This window comes from Vicia villosa, unplaced genomic scaffold, assembly GCF_029867415.1.
Source record: "Vicia villosa cultivar HV-30 ecotype Madison, WI unplaced genomic scaffold, Vvil1.0 ctg.000060F_1_1, whole genome shotgun sequence".
Classification (NCBI taxonomy): Eukaryota; Viridiplantae; Streptophyta; class Magnoliopsida; order Fabales; family Fabaceae; genus Vicia; species Vicia villosa.
Genome location: NW_026704990.1, coordinates 144,303 through 168,503, shown reverse-complemented (window position 1 = coordinate 168,503; position 24,201 = coordinate 144,303). Strand labels below are relative to the sequence as shown.

At 34.5% G+C, this 24,201-nt stretch overlaps 2 protein-coding genes across 3 annotated transcripts; one reads left to right on the top strand and one right to left on the bottom strand.

Moving 5' to 3' along the window:
- Positions 1-533: 533 nt before the first annotated feature.
- Positions 534-9,166, top strand: LOC131623309 (uncharacterized). 2 transcript variants are annotated; one of them, XM_058894311.1, is made up of 12 exons: positions 534-944; positions 2,159-2,382; positions 3,621-3,688; positions 3,914-3,985; positions 4,954-5,120; positions 5,225-5,293; positions 5,371-5,459; positions 5,779-7,977; positions 8,097-8,174; positions 8,272-8,386; positions 8,589-8,639; positions 8,753-9,166. In XM_058894311.1, exons 1-12 carry the CDS (start codon positions 636-638, stop codon positions 8,798-8,800), a joined length of 3,489 nt encoding a protein of 1,162 aa, XP_058750294.1. In that variant the 5' UTR covers positions 534-635; the 3' UTR covers positions 8,801-9,166. The 2 variants fall into 2 exon arrangements, with proteins under 2 accessions (XP_058750294.1, XP_058750293.1); XM_058894310.1 differs by having other exon boundaries at positions 4,774-5,120.
- A 10,022-nt stretch (positions 9,167-19,188) lies between these two features.
- Positions 19,189-22,216, bottom strand: LOC131623282 (sister chromatid cohesion 1 protein 1-like). The gene is made up of 13 exons (XM_058894282.1): positions 22,158-22,216; positions 21,889-21,962; positions 21,723-21,742; positions 21,581-21,618; positions 21,371-21,479; positions 21,111-21,183; positions 20,977-21,040; positions 20,680-20,774; positions 20,062-20,135; positions 19,852-19,980; positions 19,655-19,751; positions 19,483-19,562; positions 19,189-19,437 (listed from the first exon to the last, which is right to left on the bottom strand). Exons 1-13 carry the CDS (start codon positions 22,214-22,216, stop codon positions 19,189-19,191), a joined length of 1,161 nt encoding a protein of 386 aa, XP_058750265.1.
- Positions 22,217-24,201: the final 1,985 nt, after the last annotated feature.

Below are 24,201 nucleotides of genomic sequence, written 5' to 3'. Positions count from 1 at the left end.
TATGTTTATTAGCAGAAATTGTAATATTGATGCCCACAACTTGGTAAATTGGGGAAAACAGCTTGGGTCAAGAACTGGTTAGGGGGTGTTCGTGTTGAAGACCCTGTAATGTCTGTAATGCTTTCTTCTCTTTAATGAAATTTGGTTCACATAAAAAAAAACTATTCACAAGAATTACATACATCATTGACTATACGTAAATCACATACACTTCTCACAGGAATTACATAGATCATTGACTATATGTAAATCACATACACTTCAAAATCAATTCTTAATAAGAATTCTTTTTAGTCATGTCAAAACTCTTGATTTCAATAAAATATAAAATATAATGTAAAAAACATACAATACAAATCTAAAAAAATAAATAAAAGTTAGAGTGATACAATTACAAGATCTCTGTGACTTATAAAAAAACAGTTTAAATATAATTATTACGGCAAATATACCAATACAAATAAGAAAAACCAAAGAGTAAAATTACATTATAAACCTAAAATACATAGAAAAGATTTATAAAATGATTTAAACCTAAAAAAAAAATACACAAAATAGATTTATGAAATTATAATAGGTTTCAATTTCATCATCATCATCCGGTCGTAGTCGGAGGACAAGTCAGTTCCACCACCATGTACGGCGGACCCTCCTCCAAAATGGGCCGCGCCGGCCCCAAACGCCTCAGTTCGTCCTTCCCCCCTCCGCCGCCTCACCGTCCGCCTTCCTCCTCCAGCTCCCGTCTCTCCCTCGGTGGCTCTGCCCGGAAAACCCCGCCGGCGGTGGAGGAGACTTTCAGCCTTGTATCCGGCAGCAATCCACCTGCTTTCTCTATGATCATTAGGCTGGCGCCGGACCTTATCGAAGAGATCAAGCGCGTGGAAGCACAAGGTGGCACTGCCAGTATGAAATATGACCCTAATCCGAATAATCCCAATGGAAATGTATGGTTCTCGTTCTTGCTATTTTTCGATACTTTCGGTTATTTTAGTTTTGAATTGTTGAATGGTTTTTAGTTTTTAGTTTTATCTGATTGTTGTATTTGCATTTTGAAGTATAGTTTGTGTGATCAAATGCTAATTAGTTATTTTCATAGTTTGGGTTGTGGAATTAGACTTTATTTGGGTTAGTTTTTGCCAAATGTGAGTATGAATCAACTTGATTATGCAAAACTAATTAGTTTATAATCTAGTTTGCACTGAAGTGATTCATGTTTGAATTATTTTAGTTGCTTTTAGTCATAGGTCATGGGTTGGGGTTGTGGAGTTAGGCTGATTCGTAGGTTTTCTAGTCGTGGAATTAGACTTTATTTGGTTGAATTTTGCCGAATGTGATTCTGAATCAACCTGGTTTGTATAATTGATTTGTTAAAGAGTTAGTTTGAAGTGAAGTGATTATGTTTTGATTTTTTTTCCGTCGAAAACTTGGAGTAAATTTTTTAGCCTAATGTTAATTGTTAATTGCAAGAATAATTTTTAATCTATTGTAGTCGAATTGAGGTTCAGTGGCAAAACAATTTTGATTGAAATCGAGAAGTTGTATTGTAGAATACCCAAATTCGAAAAAGAGATAAGGCCTAAAAATAGTTTATAAAGAGTGACACTCCTCACCTTACTGCCCACTTTTGTAAAGATGAGTCACGTCTAATATAGCAAACCTAATATAATGTGTTACCTGAATTAGTCGTGATAAGAAAAAACCCGTGTTTGACGCTTCATATTGTGTATCCAAACATGTAAATGCGTGACAAGTTGCTTATGATGTGCTCAAAAATGGGTTCGGCCCATCTCTTTATCGCACGTGGCGGGAGGTTGGTGGCACCAAAAGAGGAGTAGTGTTAATATTCACCACACGTGCATATTATGCGTTACAATCAGCGGTGGATATGTGGCCAAATACATGGTTTACAGTAAATCCGAATCTAGATTGAAATATTTGTTTAGTATTTTATTAATAATAATAAGAAAATAAGCTAGTCATTGAATGATGTACCTAATTTGATAGTTTTCCATACGATATGAACTTTTTGTTTGAGATTAATATAAATATACCATTGCATAGTTTTCTATCTACTGTCTTTCGTTTTGGCGTGTTTGCCTTTTTGTATGAAATTGTTTATATGTAGTTTGATAGGCCTGTGGTTTTTTCTTCGTACCAGATTATCGACGTTGGTGGGAAGGAGTTCAGATTTACATGGTCGAAGGACGGTGATCTATGTGATATTTATGAACAGCGCCAAAGTGGTGTAGATGGAAATGGTTTGCTTGTTGAATCTGGGTGTGCCTGGCGCAAAGTGAATGTACAGCGTATCTTGGACGAATCAACAAAAAATCACGTCAAAATGCGGTCAGAGGAAGCCGAACGCAAGCTCAAGTCACGCAAGTATTGTCACGCACTCCTTACTTATTGTCACTCACTTAATCTTTTGCACTATGCCCTTTGTAAACCTTGTTTTCACCTTGTGGATTTCTCAGTCTCTCTTTCCTTTTTATTGTTAATTTATCACGGCTTGAATTTGGCATGTTTTAATGAGAAAATAGACATGATGTATTTGGTGATAATTATCTTATAATATTTTTTAGATGGTAACTAGTGAAATTCCGACAAAGTATTGCACTCGTATTCAATTTTTTTTTTTTTAGGGTTTTTGCAATAGAAAACAATCAATATACACACAATTATGTAAAAGTGTCAATCAACTGCTAGGGCAATAACTTTGAAGCTTAGCTTTTTAGTCTTGATGGTAATGTTGAAATGCCACTCTTTGCTATCATCACAAAGGATTTCTATTTTGTTCAAAACTTTGCCGCCCATATTTTGGTTATTTAATAAAAAGTATCATGTGTTAGATTACTTGTACTTAGGTTGGTGGATTCATGTTGATTGAGAAGAATTATGAATTTCTTTAAACAGACCCCCATCAAAAATATTTATGCTAGGCGAAATAGCAGCGACCGTTGTCGGGGGATATGACCGGTGTCAGTTTCTGTTATTGACAACCAAGCAGTTGGCAGCTGTCCTCGTGCTTAGTTAGTTGTATCTTCTGAATGAATTGATTAGTGGTGGGAGCTCAAATAGAATCAGGAAAAGGGATGGAAATGGCAGAATATAAATAATAGGACTAGAAATTCTTGGGTGTAGACTGATTTTGGGTGTGGAGTTAGTGGAAGGGCTTGGATTCTCGAATCCTTGGAGTTTAGAGAAAATTTGTCCTCGACATTTTTGCTGTAACATTTCCTATTGGTTCTGCAATCTTCTTGATTCAGAGTTCAGACTGAAGGATAGGAGTAACCATCAGTATTGATTTCCTTTGGCGGTACCTGTTTCTCTGCTCTACTGTACCGTACTATCAATTTGCTACTATGTAATGTTACAATATACAATACCAATAATGCACAATTAACACTTCAATTTTTGAAAAGCAAATGAACTATTGATGAGATTGTGATCTTCCATTTGGCCGGAAAAAGACTTGGTTCAGAACTGTTCTATTTCTAGGGTTAAAAGTCAAAATAGGCTGCTTAGTTTTTACAGAACCCACTGATTATTATTTTTCTTTCTGATATTACTTTCCATAGTGACAATAGTCCAATTAATCATTTATTATGTTCTCATGATAGAGCCATTGTCCTGGAGCCTGGAAACCTGTCTGCGCAGAGCAATGTAAAGGCGATGGTAGCTGTTGAGGGTAATTTTCCTGAGTTTTAAAATTTGTAGTTTCCGGTTGCTATTTTATTGTGTCATTGGGCCAAGAAACTTGAAAAAAATTCTTGATGGTGTTGGGTATTGTTTTCTTCTTATCACCATTCTCACTATTTTGTTCTGCCAAAGACTTGTACTTTATGTTTATTTGGTTTAACGGTTTTTATGTTTGAACTATCTAATTAAATAGCCCCGTGATTCCTTTGTCTAGCTACAACATGGAAAAATTTCAATAAAAAGAGAGATGCTGCTCTTAAGAAAAGGAAAGTGGAAACTCTTCAAGGTATTAACATTTACATCTTTTCAACATATTTTAAATCAATAGTAAGATGACATTACATAGAAGTATTGAAAGCTAATAAGAAATGTGGTTGGGTCTAACTCATCCCTATAAAATTGGTTTGTTCAGGCCATATATCGTATGATGGGAAACTCTTAACACACCCCCTCACGCCTAAGACTGAACATCTGAAGTGTGAAAATAAATGGTGGGTGACCCGAGAGCGGAAACCTGAAAGTAGGTGGTCCACCGGATCTTAAACCAGGCTCTGATACAAACGTGGTTTAGGCCTAATTCATCCATACAAAACCGACTTGTTCGGTAATGGAAACGTGATAGCAGGCGATCCACAGATCTTAAACCAGACTCTGATACCATGTTAAAAAATGTGATTTAGGCCTAACTCATCCTTACAAAATCGACTTACCCGATAGCGGAAACCTAATAGCAGGTGGCCTACCGGCTCTACCTGACTCTGATACCATGTTAAAAAATGTGGTTTAGGCCTAAACTGCGCATAAGCTCATATAGTTTATATAAGATACTTGAAGAAGATGAATAATTCTTCTTCTAAATTCAGAGAGGCTAAACTGAGTATTGTGTTTCTGTAGAAATGCATTCATGATTATTACAATAGCTTTCCTAAAGCTATACATAGGGAGCTGTAACTGACTCAGCACAGTTGGTTACAGAGTTAGTTATCCTGTTTAGCTAATACAAAGTACTGTCTAAATAACTATAACTCTGTTTATTCTAATAGTTTATATGAAATGTCTGGAACTTTTTTATAGTTGGAGGTCCCCCAAAAACCTCCAATAGATCTGGATTGATGTCAACAAGTACAACTGCCAAGGGAAAACGTTCTTCTCCTCTTCCATCGTCACCTGATCACTTTGCTCCTTCTTCCTCTCCACGGGGAGCTGTAAATATCTCTAAAATTATTGATGATCCTGTGCCATCACAAATGACAGACAAGCAAGATACCAATGCAGTCTTTGAGAAAGAAGTCCCTATCAGGACAAGCAATGCTATTAGGGCCAAACCAGGAGGCAAAGGGAATAAAGGATCCAACCCAATAGATTTGCAGAGCATGTTAATTTCTCTCCTAAAGGATAAACCTAACGGAATGACTTTTAAGGTGCTGTAGAAAATCAAATATGTAGTTATTCTTACTTCTTAGGCCTGTACTCAATGCTGTGATTAACCAAATTTCATCTAATTGCTTTCTTATTTTGATTATAGGCCTTGGAGAAAGCAGTCAGTGACACACTTCCAAGTTCCTTAAAGGATCTTGAGCCAATTCTGAAAAAAGTAAGTGGTTGGAATCTTGAGGATATTGTTTTATGATACACATGTGATCTTATTTCTCATTTGATCTTGAACTTCAGATTGCAAAATACCAGTCCCCTGGACGATATATTTTAAAGCCAGCGGTGGATCCGGAAAGCTTCAAGAAACCTCCGACTGAAAGGGGAAGGTACCTTTTATTTTCACGATGTTATCATTGGATACCAGTACTGCATGTGTTTCTTTTTTGGGCCTGTAATTTATTTAAGGTGTACTTTCGTAGTTTGATTGTGTACATGTATGTGCTTTTTGAGCTATTTTAGAATCTTCTTTAGTTTGTTGCAATGCTTATAAGTTTTTAGTGGATTATAATACAAGCTTGACGAGTTGTATAATAAATAGTCTAATAGCTACCAGGCTTTGTATCTTTTGCATCAGTTTCTTAAAAATCAAATCTAATACTGCATTATCTCTTCCTCTCATTCTCTTTAAATTTTATGTTTGTACAGTTCGCCTGTAGAAAATCAGAACCAAACACCTGCCCATGAAGAGTTTCATAATCAGATATCAGCTCCACAGGGAGGTTTCGAAGAGAAAGTTCCAAATGATGATTTGGAGGAAACAATACAAGTAAAATCCAAAGTGGGAGAGGAATCAAACATATTGGAAAAAATTGATATGCAACATGCTTCACCTGATTTATTTGGTGACAAAAAAGGTTCTGATTATAGTGAAGGGAGGGCAGGCAGCTCCAGTGCTAGTGGAAGTGACAGTGACAGTGAAAGTAACAGTAGTGACAGTGGAAGCGACAGTAGGAGCAGAAGTAAGAGTCCTGCCGGATCAGGGAGTGGGAGTAGCAGTGACAGTGAAAGTGACGTGTCTTCCAGCAGCAAGGAGGGATTGGAGGGTTCTGATGAGGATGTAGATATTTTGAGTGATGATGAAAAAGAGCCAAAGCTCAAAGTGGAAACCTACGATCAAAAGATTTCCTTACCCATTCCAGAAAAATCTCCTGATGGAAGATCTATGCAGAATGAGTTTGATGAGAAGGAAGATGGTAATGAATTTGATGCAGTTGATATTGAAAAAGATTCGCCAGAGGAACAGAGAGCTCAAATGGGGTTAACTACAGATAGTATTTCTGATAGAGTTGGCAAATATGCAGAAGAGGCAGAGCCTTTTTCACCTGATTATCAACAGCTACAGGAGCGCAAAAATTATATAGGGAGTTTGTTTGATGAAAGGGAAAGTGAAGTCAAAGATAGCTCTAGGAACGAACATTCTGACAGCTCTGATAAGCTATCTAAAGATACACATAAGAGGGGTTCTGAATTGAAGAACATCGATGAGAAATTCGAAGGTACAAAGAATTTGAAAGCAAGAAACTCGACTCGTGAGTCATATTCTCCGGGTGCAGATGTGCAAAAATTTGGAAACTCAAGAAATTTTTCTCCTTTGGAATTTACCGAAGACACTGGTAAAGGTCCTAATATACAAATGGGGAATAGAGCTGACAGACAAGGAAACACCAATCTTGGTTTCCAGAAAGGATACAATCGAGCATTGCCTGGAAATTCTAATTCAGATTTACCACAGACAGGTCAAAGGTCCTTTGACCAAAGCCCTCTAGGAAACCCTTCCTATCCATTGGAAAAATCAGACAAACTCGGTGGAAGCACAAGGCACAACAGAAAACACTCAGGAAAGGACTCCCGTGCACGTGAAGCTTCTCATGTGCAGGAAAATATATCTCATAGAGATGCTCAAAAGGAAGATATTTATGCCTCTGGGAAAAAAGTCCCCAGGAGTTCCTGGGATGATAATAATGGAAGTAAGCAGTCACAATTACCCATGGATTCTAATTACCAAAAACAAAGTGAAATGGTTGGTAAGTTAAAGGAAGGCCGACAAGGTACACAGTCACAGTCATATTTGGGAACCTCACCTAAGGATAACTACAGAACTGGTTTTAATAAGTCCCCTGCTGTTAATGGGCGAGGTATCTCGCTTCAGAGAGAGCATTCAGACTTGGAGTTGGGAGAACTTCGTGAGTCCACTCCTGATGAAACCATCGTTGCAAAGGAATTTGAGCGAAGAGGTTCGTTTAAACAAATGGAAAACAGATCAAACACTCTAGAGGACCCGAATTCAAATATGACTAAAGTAAAACCTTCATTGAAAACAACATTAGATTCTGGAAAGCCATCCTCGGCGTTCATAAATTCCGGTTTTCCTAGCAATTTGGAAAACACAAACAAAAAAAATGTAGATTATCATTTTGAAGATTCAACAAAGTCTCATTCTAGAGTTATGCAAACTCATTCGCAACATTTGAAAGCAGATAATGCAGACATTGGATCTCAGAACAAACCATCAGATATGAGTACCAAGTCTAGAAATAATGAGTCCGGCATAAACCATGATATTGATTTGGACGGTCGCAGTGAAAGCAATAGAAGAGCGTCTGCAAATGGATCAAAGCAAGAGACAAAACGTGGAGTGGTTTCCTACCCTGCGAAAGAGAGTAAAAGACAAACACCTAATTCATTTGAAGAGGTGGCTGATGGAAGAAAGGATCCAATATTTGCAGATAGAAATAATAGTGACCAAAAGAAGAGAGAATCTTCCTCTGATGAAAATAGTTGCTCTTATTCAAAGTATGACAAGGAGGAACCTGAATTAAAGGGAGCTATAACGACATTCTCCCAGTAAGCATCTACTCTTTATTTTCTTTTGTAGTAGTTAGTGTGATGTTATGCTAGGGTTCTGTTGCCTTTATTGCTTTTTTGTTTGTTTGTTCTGATACATGTTTTCTATCCAATGCTAGATACAAAGAATATGTGCAGGAATACCAAGATAAATATGAAAGTTACCTCTCTTTGAACAAGATTTTGGAGGATTACAAGTAAATAGTCTAATGATTAAAATTCTGTGCTTTTCAGTTCATGTGTGTATTTTAATTACTTGTCTGATATTTTGTCTAACATCTTATCCATTTGCAGGATTGAGTTTCAGAAATTTGGCGATGATTTAGAATACGCTAAAAGCAGGGGAGATATGGATGGATATGACAACATTGCAGAACAGATTAAGGAATCCTATAGGCGATGCGGATCGGTATGTTTTATTTGTTTTCACCTATGCATATAGACTAAATACTGCATCATGTAGTATTCACGTTTGCTATATTTGATCAGAGCTCAAATATTGAAAAGTTATATTTTGGATATTCTTGTGCTACCTAATTCCTAATCGTAATCTTCTCATTATATTAAGTACGGTATCTATTTTCTAAACCTTGATATAATGTGAATTACAGAGACACAAGAGACTGAAGAGAATATTTATTGTGCTTCATGAAGAATTGGCGGTAATTATTTATATATTTTCGAATCTTGATCTGGATTTTTTAAGTTAAATTATGGAACTTTTTTCTTCATAGTTGTTATGTGCTTATGACACTTCTTTTTCCTCTTCTTGCAGAATATTAAACAAAGGATCAAAGACTTTGCTGAGTCATATAGAGACTGAGAATTCAAGAATACTATTTACATAAAATTGGAACCTGTTTATCAAAGTGTTGGAACTTTTGGGGTAATACATGAAGTACATGTGTTAGATGGATTTTTGTGCAGATTGCATGTGGTTTAGTTTTTAGTACAAATTTTGGTAGAGCCGTATACTTGTACATAAATAAAATTTATTTACTTTTATGCATAGGTATGACATTTTGTTGGCCTAGCCTGCAATTTTTGCACATCTGGATAAATGTTGTATTGTATTGTTTTTCTTGTCAAACAAATTGAGGTTTCTTCAGCCTCCACATTATGGAGAAATGTGAGACAATTTGAGACTGATTCTCAAGTCCTTGGAAAGAAAATGGCAAGCTTCATTGAACTATGTTTGATCATTAATTTATTATGTGTTTAACCCTTAACTTATTATCAAACTTTGAAAGGGTTTAAGTATTTTGATGAATGGAGAAAGAGTTTTAGGACATATAGATTAATTATAGAATAATATGTGCACAAATAGTGCTGAAAAGTAAATAGAGTTTGATTTAAAATTTATTAAAAAGTATCTTATTTGAATATATCAAATAATATATTTGACCTAAAATAAAAGAGTAGGATTATACTTTAACTATACTTTAACTCGATTGTCTTTAAGGTGGATCAAACTTAATTTTTTGATTGAATGTAATTCTCTACCTATTTTTTCAAGCAATTTGAGCATATAGCATTTGTAATTTTTGCACTAGTCATTTTTAGTTGAGATATTTGTCTTTTTCAAAATATTACTTTTTTTGTCCTTCTATTCAACTTTTTTCTATAGAAGAACAATAAAGAAAAATGTTTTTTTACTCCTTTATCCTTATTTTTTTCCCCCTTTTCTCATGCTTTCTGCATACAAAATACTTTATCTCACTTCACTTTTATTAAAAATATTCCCATTTTATTTTAATTCTTGCTAACCCTTTAATTAGTATTTTTTTAATCATAAAGCAGATTACAGTCTTTTATTTGGCAGTCTAAATTTCTTACAATTTTGAGTTATTAGAAATGCTAAGCAATTCACATTTCTCTATCGACAAATTTTACAAGTAGAATTCATTTAATTTGGATAAATTATGTTACTATTAGAAGTTTTACTTTTTAAATAATAGTAATAATTTTTTAGGTGAATAAATAAAATTTAATAAGATAAAAAGATCTATGAAGATATGACTTGATTCACAAGATCTTGTTCATCATCTTAAGTATATGAATTCTATGTCATATACATTTTTTTAGTGCTCAAAATAGTTTTTATTATGCATCGGAAAATTTATTTTACATGTTTGAAACATGTTAAATCATTTTCAAATTTATTTTACATTTTTTATCATTGACGAATCTCCAAGTTGAAGTTTATGCGAATGAAGACGAATACGACATTCAAGGTGAAAGCGAAGACGACCTTCATCAGAGGTAAGTTTCTGCATCTTTATTAGTAACGTAGTTAGGTCTGAAATTTCTGTTTTGTTTTGAATCCCATCTTTCTAAAATCTTTGTTCTTCGCGTCTATCTAGGGCATAGTCTAAAATAGATGAGACAGAAGTAGAGATTAAGGAGATGTTGAAGGAATATGAGGAGAGGACCAATTATGTAAGAGAAGATGATGTGAGGACCAATGATAATGGACCAATAGGAACTGATGATAATGCAGTAGGAACTGATGTTAATGGACCAGTTGTTGTTGAGGTTGAAAATGATGATATTGGAGAAAGGGCTGGTGAGGTTGATTATGATGATGTAAGACTGACTAATGATGATGATAATTCTGATGATGCAAATTCGATTATGATAGTGTAATAGAGATAGTATTTGATGATGACTCTAACGAGTATGGTACTGAATTGGGAGAGGAAGATGGTAACTTACTTGACTATGAAATTGAAGATGATGAACAAGTGAAAAGAAAAAAGGTAAAGAAAAGAGTGATGAAAACAAGGAAGATAGTAAAGGAAGTGATAATGATAGTGAGGATCTTGGAAATGACTGTGATAGTGATGATAGTTGTAGAGCAAGGAGAAAGAAGTATCCAATTTTCAAGCTTCAAAAGGATATGTCCAATTACAAATGAGAAGTGGGACCCTATTTTAGTACAAAAGAATATTTCAAGGAAGCAATTACCACTTATGCAGTCTAATTTGGCAATGATTTAAGGTTCATTAAGAATGACAAGATAAGGGTTAGGGTTAGGTGTAAGTATGGATGTGAATGGGAGTCTTATTGTGCTAAGTTGCCTACTGAGGATTCATGACAACTAAGAAAAGTAGTAGACACTCATAGTTGCAGTAGAGAGTATAATGTGAAGATGTTGAAGACAAAATGGATGAGCAAGATGTTACAAAATTTACTTAAAACCAACCCTATAATGAAGCTTAAGGACATTAAGGAAAATTTTAAGAAGAAGTGGAATGTTAGGGTCAACAAAACCAAGGCTATAAGGGCTAGGTTTGTAGCCAAAGACATGGTTGATGGGTCATTTCTAGGAGATTACGCAAGGGTATATGACTATGCACATGAGTTACTAAGATCTAACCCAGGGTCAACTGTTAAAGTGGGTGTTCAACCTGCACAAGAAGGTAGTGATGTTCAGAAATTGCATTTCAAGAGGCTGTACATATGCTTGGCAGCTTGTAAGGAAAGCTTCAAGTTAAGCACACATTTCATAGGACTTGATGAATGTTTTTTGAAAGGCCTTTGTGGAGGTCAAATACTTGCAGCCATAGGCAGATAAATCCAATGATCAAATGCTACCAATAGCATATGCAGTGGTGGAGAGTGAAAACAAGGATTGCTGGACATGGTTCTTGGAGTTGCTTATTGATGATCTTGGTGGTAGAGAAGAGTGCTTCACATACACTTTCATTTCTGATCAACAAAAGGTATGACTCTATTTTAAATTTTCATTTAATACACCATTTTCATTATATAATTTCTCATGTTATAAATTTGATGACTTAGGGGTTATTGCCTGCAATAGAAGAACTGCTTCCTAGAGTTGAACAAAGATTTTGTGTTAGGCATATCTACATCAACTTTAGGAAGAGGTATCTTGAAAAAAAGCTAAAGGAAATTATATGGAAAGCAACCAAGTCAACTTACTACCAAGCTTGGGAAAGAGAGATGAAAATAATGAAAGAGCTCAATGGAGAAGCATACAAGCACATGATGTGTATTAGGATGTCTAATGAGTTTATTTTTGAAATGAGGAATTTGTAAAACTCCATAGAAAAATTTACAGTCAATCTGAAGGAAAAGAATTGTTCATGCAAAAGATGAGAGCTGACAGGCCTCCCTTGTGTTCATTCACTATTAGCAATAAAAAGTAGGAATCAGAATATTGATGATTACATTCCTGATTATTACAAAAATCAAGATATATGCAAGTGTACAAGCCTATCATTTTTCCAATTAATGGCTCAAACCTATGGGTGAGAACATAGTATCCTGATGTTCTGGCACCCCAATATAGGAAAATGTCAGGAAGGCCAAAAAAAGGAGGATTTTAGAGCAAGGTGAAATAGATGGTTCTGATAAAAAGATGAGTAGAACTGAATTCAATGTAAAGTGTAGTAGATGTAAGAAACAAGGACACAACAAGCTTACTTGTAAGGTACCATCAACTATTGCACAAACAACTCAACAAACTACTGCACAAATAACTCAGCAAGCTACTTCACAAGCATCTCAGGCTGTTCCTTCACAAGTATCTCAAGCAACTCCAGGACAAGCATCTCAGGCTGCTCCTTCTTAAGTATCTCAGGCTGCTCCTTCTCAATCATCTCAAGCAACTCCTATACAAGCATCTCAGCCTGCTCCTTCTCAAGCATCCAAGAAGATTACTCTCAAATCAATGCAGTTGGCAGTTAGAAGGCCAAATGCACCTTTTGTCCCACCTGGTCCAACAACCGAATTGACTGCAGCAAAAATTGTTGTAGGTCCAACAACAAGAAGGACAACACCTACTAAGAGAGCCACACCAAAATGGAAACCTTAGTGTCATACTTACTTTGTGTTATGTTTTAGATAGTTATGTTGTGTTTTGGACATGTAATATCAGGTTTATTTGCAACTGTAATGTAAAGGTTTAGGACCTATAAGCTTCTTTGTTGTTTTGGACCTGTAATATATGTTGTTTTGGACCTGTAATGTTTGATACATTTTGCAATTGTAATGTCAAGTGTTTTGGACCTAAAATATATGGTGTTTTGGACCTATAATATATGGTGTTTTGTACCTTGTAATTAACTGTTATTGTTGATTGTTTAACTGGTATGACTGTAAATGAAAACACAGTCATTACGTGTAACTGAAATCCTTAATTCATAACAATTATTTTCCATGGTTAACAACAAAATTCATTACAGATATTACAACTAAAACATACTAATTGAAAATGATACAATTATTATAGCATTCTCTAGATGACCAAAACTAAAACAATACAGAACATCCTTTTCCAATTTTTTCCATAATTAATCATCTCCTTCATTTGAATTTGTAACTCCCTTGTCTTTTGTTTCAGTCTATCGTTTGTTGCTTTTAAAGATACCAACTCCAATTTTGCTGCATCAAGTTCATTTTGAAGTTTTTCCATCCCACTATTTTGCATTTTTATAAACTGGTCTTTATCATCCACCACATCATCATAGAACCATTGAAAAAATCCACAGCCTGTTTGGGTTAAACTTGTGTTATTCAACATTCGCTTAAATCAGAACACAAACATGTGATGAAAAAGCAATTAAATTTCTTTTTTACCTTGTAATGACGACAACCCCAAAATTGCTTTCCAAAATTCGTGACAGTTGAAGCCCTTTGAATAGAGCTATGTCTCCACAGCCACATATGAGTTTCCATCGCAAATTTCCAGCTAAACCACCATTGCTCTTCATATTCGAGTCATATGAACACTGTTCTGAGTTTGTTGATGATGTCTGCTTTTTTTTCCAAAATCAATTTTAGAATTGAGACAGGAAGAAAAATACTGAACCCTAGAATTTGGGGGAATCTGGGTTAAAGAGAATGGAAAGAACGATGGAGAGCACAAGGTTGGAGAAGATGTTTATAACATTCCACATCACCTGCCACGTATACAAAAGAAACGCCCTTTTACGCCTTTTGGACGGAAAGGACAAACGTGGTCCTTTTTTAACAATTAAAGGACCACTTTGATACTTTTTAAAGATAAGGGACTAGAATGGACCTTGGGGTATAGTTAAGGGACAAAAAAATGACATTTTGCCAATAATTAATGTATTAGACCGAACCGAACCGCGTCGTACGAACGGCTACACGTGCGTGTGTGTCAAGATGCTTGGTAGTGTGTCATCACTCCGTTACAAAATTAGGTACCCCTTGTGGCCCAGCCCATTTGACCAAGTTGAAATATATATATACACTACTAATATTGTGTACCTTTTTATGTAGGACTAAAATGAACTCTTCCAAATTCACTTTCTATATTAGTTCTTATGCTCATGTATTGTCCAATTAAAGTCAATACTTCATTCCAATTCTCCCTTTAAGTTGTTATCATACCAAGATGTTCCAACATTATTTTATAATTTGTTTTTGTTATTAATATATTTTTTCCATGTCAGTTATATCACCCAGCGCAGAGGTATGGGTAAGACTATGAAGACCAAATATATTTTAGACACATGGTTGAACAAAATCCAACAATACAATATGTGTCGTTGACAACTGGAACTTCACTAACTCAAAGAGTATCATTCCCTTCAACCAGTTATGTAATATACTTCTAAATACTTATATTTACTTTATTCAATAATAAAGAGTTTATGCGCCATTAGTTATATGCAAGGTTTTAAATAAAGGTCGCGGTGGTGGTGGTATTGTTGCAGTCTCGTAAAGCGTAGTTTCGGTCGGTACCTTGGTGATGCTGATTGTAGTCGTCGCATGTGAATTAATCACTATTTGTTTTTTTTTATCATAAACGGATGAATAACAATATCGGTATCGGATATTAGTATAAGTATCAGCATTTTCTGACACCGTTTTGTCGTGACCGAGGAACGTTTTTTAAAACATTGGTTATATGTGTTAAGAATATGATATCTTATAATTATAATTCCATCATTTTTGAAGGTAAGAGAATTGTTAAAAAAGAAATCTGCTCTTCTTTATAGCCTGTCAATTTAATCATGATTTTAGAAACATGAAATTTAGACTGAAAGATTTTGTTAGAGTTTGGAATTCTATGTTACAACTTGTTCTTCTGAAAAGTTGATAGTTAAATTGAACTTTTATATATGATTTTGACCGAAGAAAATAAAAAATGTGCATAACTGAATTGTACTTTTGCAGAAATATGAATTTATTCAGGTTGTGGATGATGCCAATCACATTAGAAGTAGTTTGCAAATACGAAACATATAGATATAGACATGAAGAATATGCCAATCATGTTACAAGCCGTTTTGGCAATGGTTTCTTTTACTCAAAAAGATGTGGAAGTTTAGTAGTTGAAAAAAAAATTCAATATGAAAGATAACAACCATAACTACCTATATCTAATTCGTTAGGTAGGCACCAAGTTTAAAACAAAAATGACTAGATGACATGAGAATGCAATTACACAAGTAGGATGGTGGAAGCCAGCCACAAACCTCTCAAATTGTGGCTCCACATTAGTTTGGTAAGAGTCAATTAAAGTAATACTCGCCGGAGCAGCTGAGAATGTCAAAGTGTGAGCATGGGAACAATTAGAGGATGTAAATGTTTAGCACATTGAAATGTAAACCTTGATGACGATCAATCATTGGAACTTCCTCCTCTCCGCCTTCATTACCAGGTAAATCCACATTGTCAAGTGTCTGCAACAATATAAGACAGTGCCTACACCAGCACAGAACAAACAACCAAAACCAAACAGGCCTAGATACCGAACACGCAGCGGACAAAAAAATCAACCTTTGCAAACAACTCTCACCTCACAATCCTAAAACAAGTACACCGCTAATTCAAACGAATACAATTTAGAGTTTAGACCAATACAACTTCAACACATAACCATAATAACTCCGGAAAAACAAAAGGACGACGCGTTTAACAGCTTAGACGCAGAACAATCACTACCACTTGATGGAAACCCATTGCCTAGGAGATTTCGCATTCCACTCCATGATAATCTCTCACAAATTCATATACAAAATGCTCATAGAAATCTGCAAAATACAGTATTTAAATTCTAATCAAATGATAGGGATACAAATTTTAATTGTATATTTGTTTATTTTGCTAGTATACATCAAATTAATACAGACAGTAGGATGCGGATAAATCAAATAGGACTAACTAAATGTGAACATATAAATTTATAATTAACATGCTATATAACAAATGAAAGTTCACCCTTATCATTCTAAGTATACACAATTAAGAAGTTTATTTTCTATAATGAGTGAAACATATTTATTGTGATAATCGCATCCTTCCCGTTATACCAACTCACGACAAAGCCTATAGTTACTATTAGTGAGTGTTAATGATATAAGTTAGTATATATAATTGTTCAATTATAATTGAGACAAGAATAAATTCAACTTAATCATTCAAGCAAAACATCTTTGAAATACATGATGCAAAATCAGAAAGCTGAAACTACAACGTAAGATCAATTAAGAAGCATATGAGGCTATTCAATTTGGATAAGGTAAAAGTTAATAAAGAAGCAAAACCACCAAGATGTGAGACAAGATGCAGATTCTGTGGACACTATGAGGCTATTCAAGTTCCTAGAAATCCTAGAACACTGAATGCAAACATCAAACCTTCAACTTTCTCTACAATTTCTTATGCCAGTAGACAAGATAATTCAAACTAGTGAAACTACAAACCTATGAGTTAGAAATGCAAATGTGGCAAAATTATCTTCAACCCTTGATTTCATTTGTTCCATAATGTAGTTCATCTGTATTATATGAATATAGTATCTAATTATTTTAGCTCATTCATGTGATATTGACACTGATAACTAGACACTGAAGAGAACCAGAGGAATAACCTTATAGAACATTACAACAAATCTATGGCAAATGAATAGAATAGAAATTGCAAGAAAGTTTTGATTTGGGAGGAAACCTAACCTTCATCAAATTTGTGAGCATTTTGAGATAAAAATCGGTCCATAAGCCTTCTCTTGTTTAACTCTAAGTACACCATGGCTAGCAGCAACTATGCACCATAAAATTAAAACAGGTATATTCAAATTAATCATTAGTGAAATGATACTAATCTAAGTTGTAAGTAATATTACCACATATTTGTTTGAAAAGCGGTGCTGCTTCTTTTTTTATCAGTCCCTCGGCTAGGTCATCTAGGCATATAGGTTCAACTCCACTAGCGTTAATATATTCTTGCAGCCGACTGTATCATTCAAAATCAATGTAAACAAAAAGCTTTATTATTACCAAACATGTTCTTTATAATGCAAGTGAATAAATGATTCGTACGGGTGGAATAATCGGACTAATCTGGCTATCTTCTCTTCTTCAGTAAGTTCTATCTCCATAAGTTCTGAAAAGAAATTTACAAGGGTCAGATATGTGTTAAGGGAATAAAGAATGTCAAAATTACATGAGCCTTAACAAGTAATGTACCTTCATCAGTAAGTTCTGTCTCCATAAGTTCTGAAAAGAAATTTACAAGGGTCAGATATGTGTTAAGGGAATAAAGAATGTCAAAATTACATGAGCCTTAACAAGTAATGTACCTTCATCAGATGTTGGGTCCATGTCACTGCCAGACAAACTAGATATCGGAAGATTGGCGTTTCCTGTCTCCATAAGATGTTCTGAAAAGAAATTTACAAGGGTCAGATATGTGTTAAGTGAATGATCTGGGGCACAGGATCTCTGTCTTCAGTTATATCAGCTGCAGAACAAAAAGAAAGATGCATGGGAAGAACACTAGGTTCTATGGACTTGCTTCTAAAAAAATGTGAATGTCTTGGTTCATCTAGAAAGGGAATCCTCTGCTATGCATTTTAATATTAAAACTTAACGGACCAAAGGGTACTCAACTCTTGTGTGTATTCAGACCAACAGTAGCGTATGTACCAAATCCAACGCATTCAATAATAATTGAACTTTTACTTATGCTTTTGACAGCTGACAAGCTAGGTAGCAGCTAGCAAGATATAATAAAATGAAAATGAATCGAGTAAAAGGATTTAAACTTTTAGCAGGGTTCCTGAAAATTTTGATGCTTTTTAACTCAAGATAATAGTTCAAGTAGATTTGTTTCTAATTGCCCAACATATTACATAATCAATTCATAGAGCTATATAAGACAAATGGAAGGGCTAGACAGCATAATAAGCAAATACAGCAATTGAGGTGAAGGAATTATTGTTCCACAATTTCTAATCTAATCAATATGGATAAAACAATCTGGTTTGTTGAAAATCTACTCACCTCTCTTTGGATCGTCTCGAGAAGATGGGGAGGGTATGACCACGGCTGGAAATTCATCATTTACTTGTGTTCCGTCATCTCCTTCGATGCCAAACCTGTCTCACATTCACAAAACAAACAGGTAATGTTAATAATAAAATCATTTTTTCAGGATTTAAGAATGAGCTTAATTGATGGTTCATTGTTTTATGAGACATGGAAATATTTACAACTACATTATGCATAGCACCAAGTTTAAAACAAAAATGACTAGATGACATGAGAATGCAATTACAATGGTGGAAGCCAGCCACAAACCTCTCAAATTGTGGCTCCACATTAGTTTGGTAAGAGTCAATTAAAGTAATACTCGCCGGAGCAGCTGAGAATGTCAAAGTGTGAGCATGGGAACAATTAGAGGATGTAAATGTTTAGCACATTGAAATGTAAACCTTGATGACGATCAATCATTGGAACTTCCTCCTCTCCGCCTTCATTACCAGATAAATCCACATTGTCAAGTGTCTGCAACAATAGAAAAGCATTGATAAGGCTAACCACCCCCGGTATAGAAAAGCATAGAAAACAGAAATATTATATCATGATGAAATGAAGTATATTTGACAGTGAGTTGCAGCTAGTATATAAAATGATTGCTGTTTTGATATTAGTAGTTAATACTACATGCATTTTCTGTGCAATTCGTACATACCAAAGAACGTAAGGATCTACGTTGGACCCTCTTTGTTGGGTCAGTGTCAGAGAACCTAGGTACTTTCGGAAGCCCTCTGCTGCTGTTTCCAGATGATGAATGAACTCTCTTTCTGAATATTTTTCAAGAATCAATCATTTGACACTTTTTTAGCGGACCACAATTTTGAAAAGTAGGATATAAAAAGATGGAATAGTCATTTATCTGACTGTGTTAATGGAAAATTCAAATTTTGTGTTACCTTTCTCTATCCAAATCTAATTGTGAGAAATGACCATGTTCAGGTACTGTACTTGAAGAGGCATGGAGAGTAGATTCAGGTACTCTACTTGAAGAGGCCTGGAGAGTAGATTCAGGTACTCTCAAACCATTATCATTGATCTGTGTCCGCTCCTTTTCCGTAGCATCAAGTTGATTGTCTATGTTACCATCAGGTTCCTCAAAACTCTTCACATTTGGAGATTTTATCATGAAGTTATTATCCTTCTAAAATATGGAAGAGAAACCAAAAGATGGATGTAGGAGACTAACGTATTCTGCGAAATCATTGTTGTCTACTCCTGGAGGTGATGTTGATGATGGTTCTAGAGGATGATTTTGCATCGCCCTATCTGCATAAAATAATTATGTTTGTTACTTTCTGCTTAACCCTTTCAACTTCAAGGTAGAACAGTTTCACAAAAACATAAGACTCTATAGAGACCTGAATATGATTGATAGGACTCAAACCCTCCTAATGCATGGAGCGGCCCTCCCATGAAATTAACTATGTTAGTTGTAGACTGGATACCATGTCCCACCTGCAGATGAGAGAAGCAATATTACACTGTCTAAGTATATAGATGTCTAAACCTTAGGAAAACTATTTCTAGATGCAAATGAATATCAATTGAAAATCACATTTCTTTTTATATCAGAAGTGTGACTCTGCCAGAGCCTGAGAGTAGAAAGAGGGATCTTTTGCTGCTCCATGTCCATTTTTATTGGTCTTCTTCTTTTCCTATTAGCTGGCTCTACTCTTTGAGGTTCCTGTTGCATTGCACTTATAAAGTTGGTCATTTTGTTTTCACAATATCATAATCTTATTTAATTATATATATGATGCAGTACCTCTCTAGCATTAATGTTTTCTAAATCTTGCTGAATGATCTGGGGCACAGGATCTCTGTCTTCAGTTATATCAGCTGCAGAACAAAAAGAAAGATATGCATGGGAAGAACACTAGGTTCTTTGGACTTGCTTCTAAAAAAATGTGAATGTCTTGGTTCATCTAGAAAGGGAATCCTCTGCTATGCATTTTAATATTAAAACTTAACGGACCAAAGGGTACTCAACTCTTGTGTGTATTCAGACCAACAGTAGCGTATGTACCAAATCCAACGCATTCAATAATAATTGAACTTTTACTTATGCTTTTGACAGCTGACAAGCTAGGTAGCAGCTAGCAAGATATAATAAAATGAAAATGAATCGAGTAAAAGGATTTAAACTTTTAGCAGGGTTCCTGAAAATTTTGATGCTTTTTAACTCAAGATAATAGTTCAAGTAGATTTGTTTCTAATTGCCCAACATATTACATAATCAATTCATAGAGCTATATAAGACAAATGGAAGGGCTAGACAGCATAATAAGCAAATACAGCAATTGAGGTGAAGGAATTATTGTTCCACAATTTCTAATCTAATCAATATGGATAAAACAATCTGGTTTGTTGAAAATCTACTCACCTCTCTTTGGATCGTCTCGAGAAGATGGGGAGGGTATGACCACGGCTGGAAATTCATCATTTACTTGTGTTCCGTCATCTCCTTCGATGCCAAACCTGTCTCACATTCACAAAACAAACAGGTAATGTTAATAATAAAATCATTTTTTCAGGATTTAAGAATGAGCTTAATTGATGGTTCATTGTTTTATGAGACATGGAAATATTTACAACTACATTATGCATAGCACCGAGTTTAAAACAAAAATGACTAGATGACATGAGAATGCAATTACAATGGTGGAAGCCAGCCACAAACCTCTCAAATTGTGGCTCCACATTAGTTTGGTAAGAGTCAATTAAAGTAATACTCGCCGGAGCAGCTGAGAATGTCAAAGTGTGAGCATGGGAACAATTAGAGGATGTAAATGTTTAGCACATTGAAATGTAAACCTTGATGACGATCAATCATTGGAACTTCCTCCTCTCCGCCTTCATTACCAGATAAATCCACATTGTCAAGTGTCTGCAACAATAGAAAAGCATTGATAAGGCTAACCACCCCCGGTATAGAAAAGCATAGAAAACAGAAATATTATATCATGATGAAATGAAGTATATTTGACAGTGAGTTGCAGCTAGTATATAAAATGATTGCTGTTTTGATATTAGTAGTTAATACTACATGCATTTTCTGTGCAATTCGTACATACCAAAGAACGTAAGGATCTACGTTGGACCCGCTTTGTAGGGGATACATTGATTTGCATAATTTCTCCCAGAGTCATATATTCTTTATCCCCATCATTAACTGGAGCTTTCCTGTCAAAATGCTATTCTGCTTATTAAATAATCCATAATTTCATACCATAAACAAGTTAAAATTCAAATTAATTAATTAATTAGGGACATATATGACTAACTTGGCATTCTTTTTCGCTATTGCTATCTCCATCCCAGCCTTCCACAATCAAATTCAAATTAAAGCAAATATATACAGAAATTTAAATCTACCAAAAAAATAAAAACATAATAAGAGAAAACATCGAGGTCTGAATTTTATACCTGAGCTTCCCAAACGTCAGCTGCAAGTAAGAACTTAAAATTAAAATCAAAGCTATAAACAGATAATTCAATAATTTTGCTCAGAATTTCTTAATACTGTTACAGAACTTAATCATTTAAACGTTTTATTAATTAATCATGCAAAACAAGGAGTCAAGAAATTTACCGTGAAGTAGATTCACTTTTTTCTGAAAAACAGTCACTATTCCTTCTAAAAAACACACAACATCGGTTAAATAGCTTCACAGAGAATGAATAAATAAATAAATAATCATTTAGCTGTAGTGTAATTGTACCAAGAAGAATTGCTGAGATTCTGACAGGGATACGATCCTGAACAACCAGCATCTCTTGACTGTCGACGAGACAACAACAACACCGATTTCAATTAAAAAAGAAAACATGCCTATAATAATTGATTATGATCATTGTTACCAGATGTTGGCTACATTCAACGAATTCAGCTCTTCTCGGTTTATCTTCTTCTTATGCATGGTTTTCCTTCATTAGAACAAACCGATTAAGATTCTCATATGATCACCAATTGAAAAACACAAAAGTTGAAGAACGATTTTACATACTTTTTTTGAATCATCGATTCAAAACTAACTCTACACATAAATGTTTGCAGAAACAGAGATTCAAATGCAGTTGAAATCAAGGTAATTAAGCAAAAACGTGAAATTGTGAGATCTGTGAAGTACCAAAACCGGCCTAGTGGTGCATTTGGAGCCAGAAGCAAGTGATAGTCATCCATTTTCCAACTTCGGAGAATTGATTGTTGAAGAAAATGGAAGAGAGAGAATGAGAGGGTGAAAAAATCTTGAAATCTGAAATCTGTTATTTTCCCCGCCAAATCAAGAAACGAACCGTTTATCAACTAACTGATTAGTTTGTTTGTTATTTAGTTACCATGAATGTACAGAATTGCTCAATGCTAGGGAGCCAGATTTATCCACGTGTACTCATCAACGGTTTAAATTTGATGCGGTGAGGTGTAGCATGGGGAGACTATTGTTTCACGTATTTTTGGCTGTTGGAGTGGGCCCATGTGAATCAACAACTTTTTCACTCGTTCAGTAGCCAAGCGAATTGGAAAGTTGAATTTGTAGTAGTTAACAATTTTATAATTTTCACACGAACTCTTGTCCTTTTGTGTTTAAGGCTGTGTTTGGGTCTTGTATTTATGTTGTTATTATAGGATTTAATTTATGTCCGGTAACTATAAAAAAGTTTCACACGAATTCTCGTCCATTTGTGTTTAAGGCTGTGTTTGGGTGTTGTATTTATGTTCTGTTATTACAGGATTTAATTCATGTACCGTAACTAAAAATATTCTTTCATTTTACTACCTCCGTTTTTTATTATAAGTCGTTTTGACATTTTCACACATATTAAGAAAAATAATAATTATTGTATGAAATAGAGAAATTATAAAAGGTTTTACTAAATTGTCCTTCATTAATTGTATGGAAAAGATAAATTAAAATAATTTAAAGAAAGAGAATAATAAATGCTTAAGGGTATAATAGAAAAAATAGTATTAATGATTCATTGAAATTGTAAAACGACTTATAATAAAACACAAATTTTTTCTTCAAAACGACTTATAATAAAAAACGGAGGGAGTATAATATATCATGTCATCGTAATATATATATATATATATATATATATATATATATATATATATATATATATATATATATATATATATATATATATATATATATATATATATATATATATATATCAAACGTATCAAATATTAATTTTTTAACAAAATTTAGTTCGGAGATGCAATTCCGAATTATTATGAGGTTAATTCAGAGATATTATCTCTGAATAGAGTCTTGAAGCCATTTTACAACAATTTCGTTTAGATGATTTATCATTTAACCACTCAGTGATATTCAAAAATATATATTGGAAATGTAACATGATAACATAATAAGGTTTCTAAAGCCCAAATTGACCCATACTTGTTTAAATAGGACGTCTCTATCCTATTTTTTTACACAACACTTAAAAAGAAGAGAATGAGTACATATCCCCATCTTGCTTTTTCGTGTTTCAATGGCAGGAAGCCGCCACTTCCATTTAGGGTCGTCGAAGAAACATCTCTCGCAAATCTAATATCCAAATCAAATACTCTCTCGTGCTTTCTAAAAATTTGCAGAGTTGTCAAGTTCGAGTATCGATTACCCTCGTTTGACAGCGAAGGGAAGACACGTTTCATCAACTTTAAACTGAAGACGAGTGAAGATTTAAATGTTATGTGAAGTGTTTTTCTCCGTTATGAATCAAAGGATCTGATTGAAGTGGATGCGAAAATTCAAAGATTCGTCGACATCGGGGATTTAATCACTATGTTGCGACATCCCAATTATAAGAATATGTAATGTTGAATTTATTTTGTGACTATCTATGCAATGTGTTGATTGTTTTAATTAATGTCAAATTGGTGTTGGTATTTGTT

Coding starts and splice junctions, on each gene's coding strand:
- LOC131623309 (XM_058894310.1), top strand. CDS start 636: ATGTACGGCGGACCCTCCTCCAAAATGGGCCGCGCCGGCCCCAAACGC. Junction 3,689..3,913: donor GGCGATGGTAGCTGTTGAGG/GTAATTTTCCTG, acceptor TCCTTTGTCTAG/CTACAACATGGAAAAATTTC. Junction 5,294..5,370: donor TTGAGCCAATTCTGAAAAAA/GTAAGTGGTTGG, acceptor CTTGAACTTCAG/ATTGCAAAATACCAGTCCCC.
- LOC131623282 (XM_058894282.1), bottom strand. CDS start 22,216: ATGCATAAGAAGAAGATAAACCGAGAAGAGCTGAATTCGTTGAATGTA. Junction 20,136..20,679: donor TCGAGACGATCCAAAGAGAG/GTGAGTAGATTT, acceptor TTTGTTCTGCAG/CTGATATAACTGAAGACAGA. Junction 19,563..19,654: donor GTCCTATCAATCATATTCAG/GTCTCTATAGAG, acceptor TATTTTATGCAG/ATAGGGCGATGCAAAATCAT.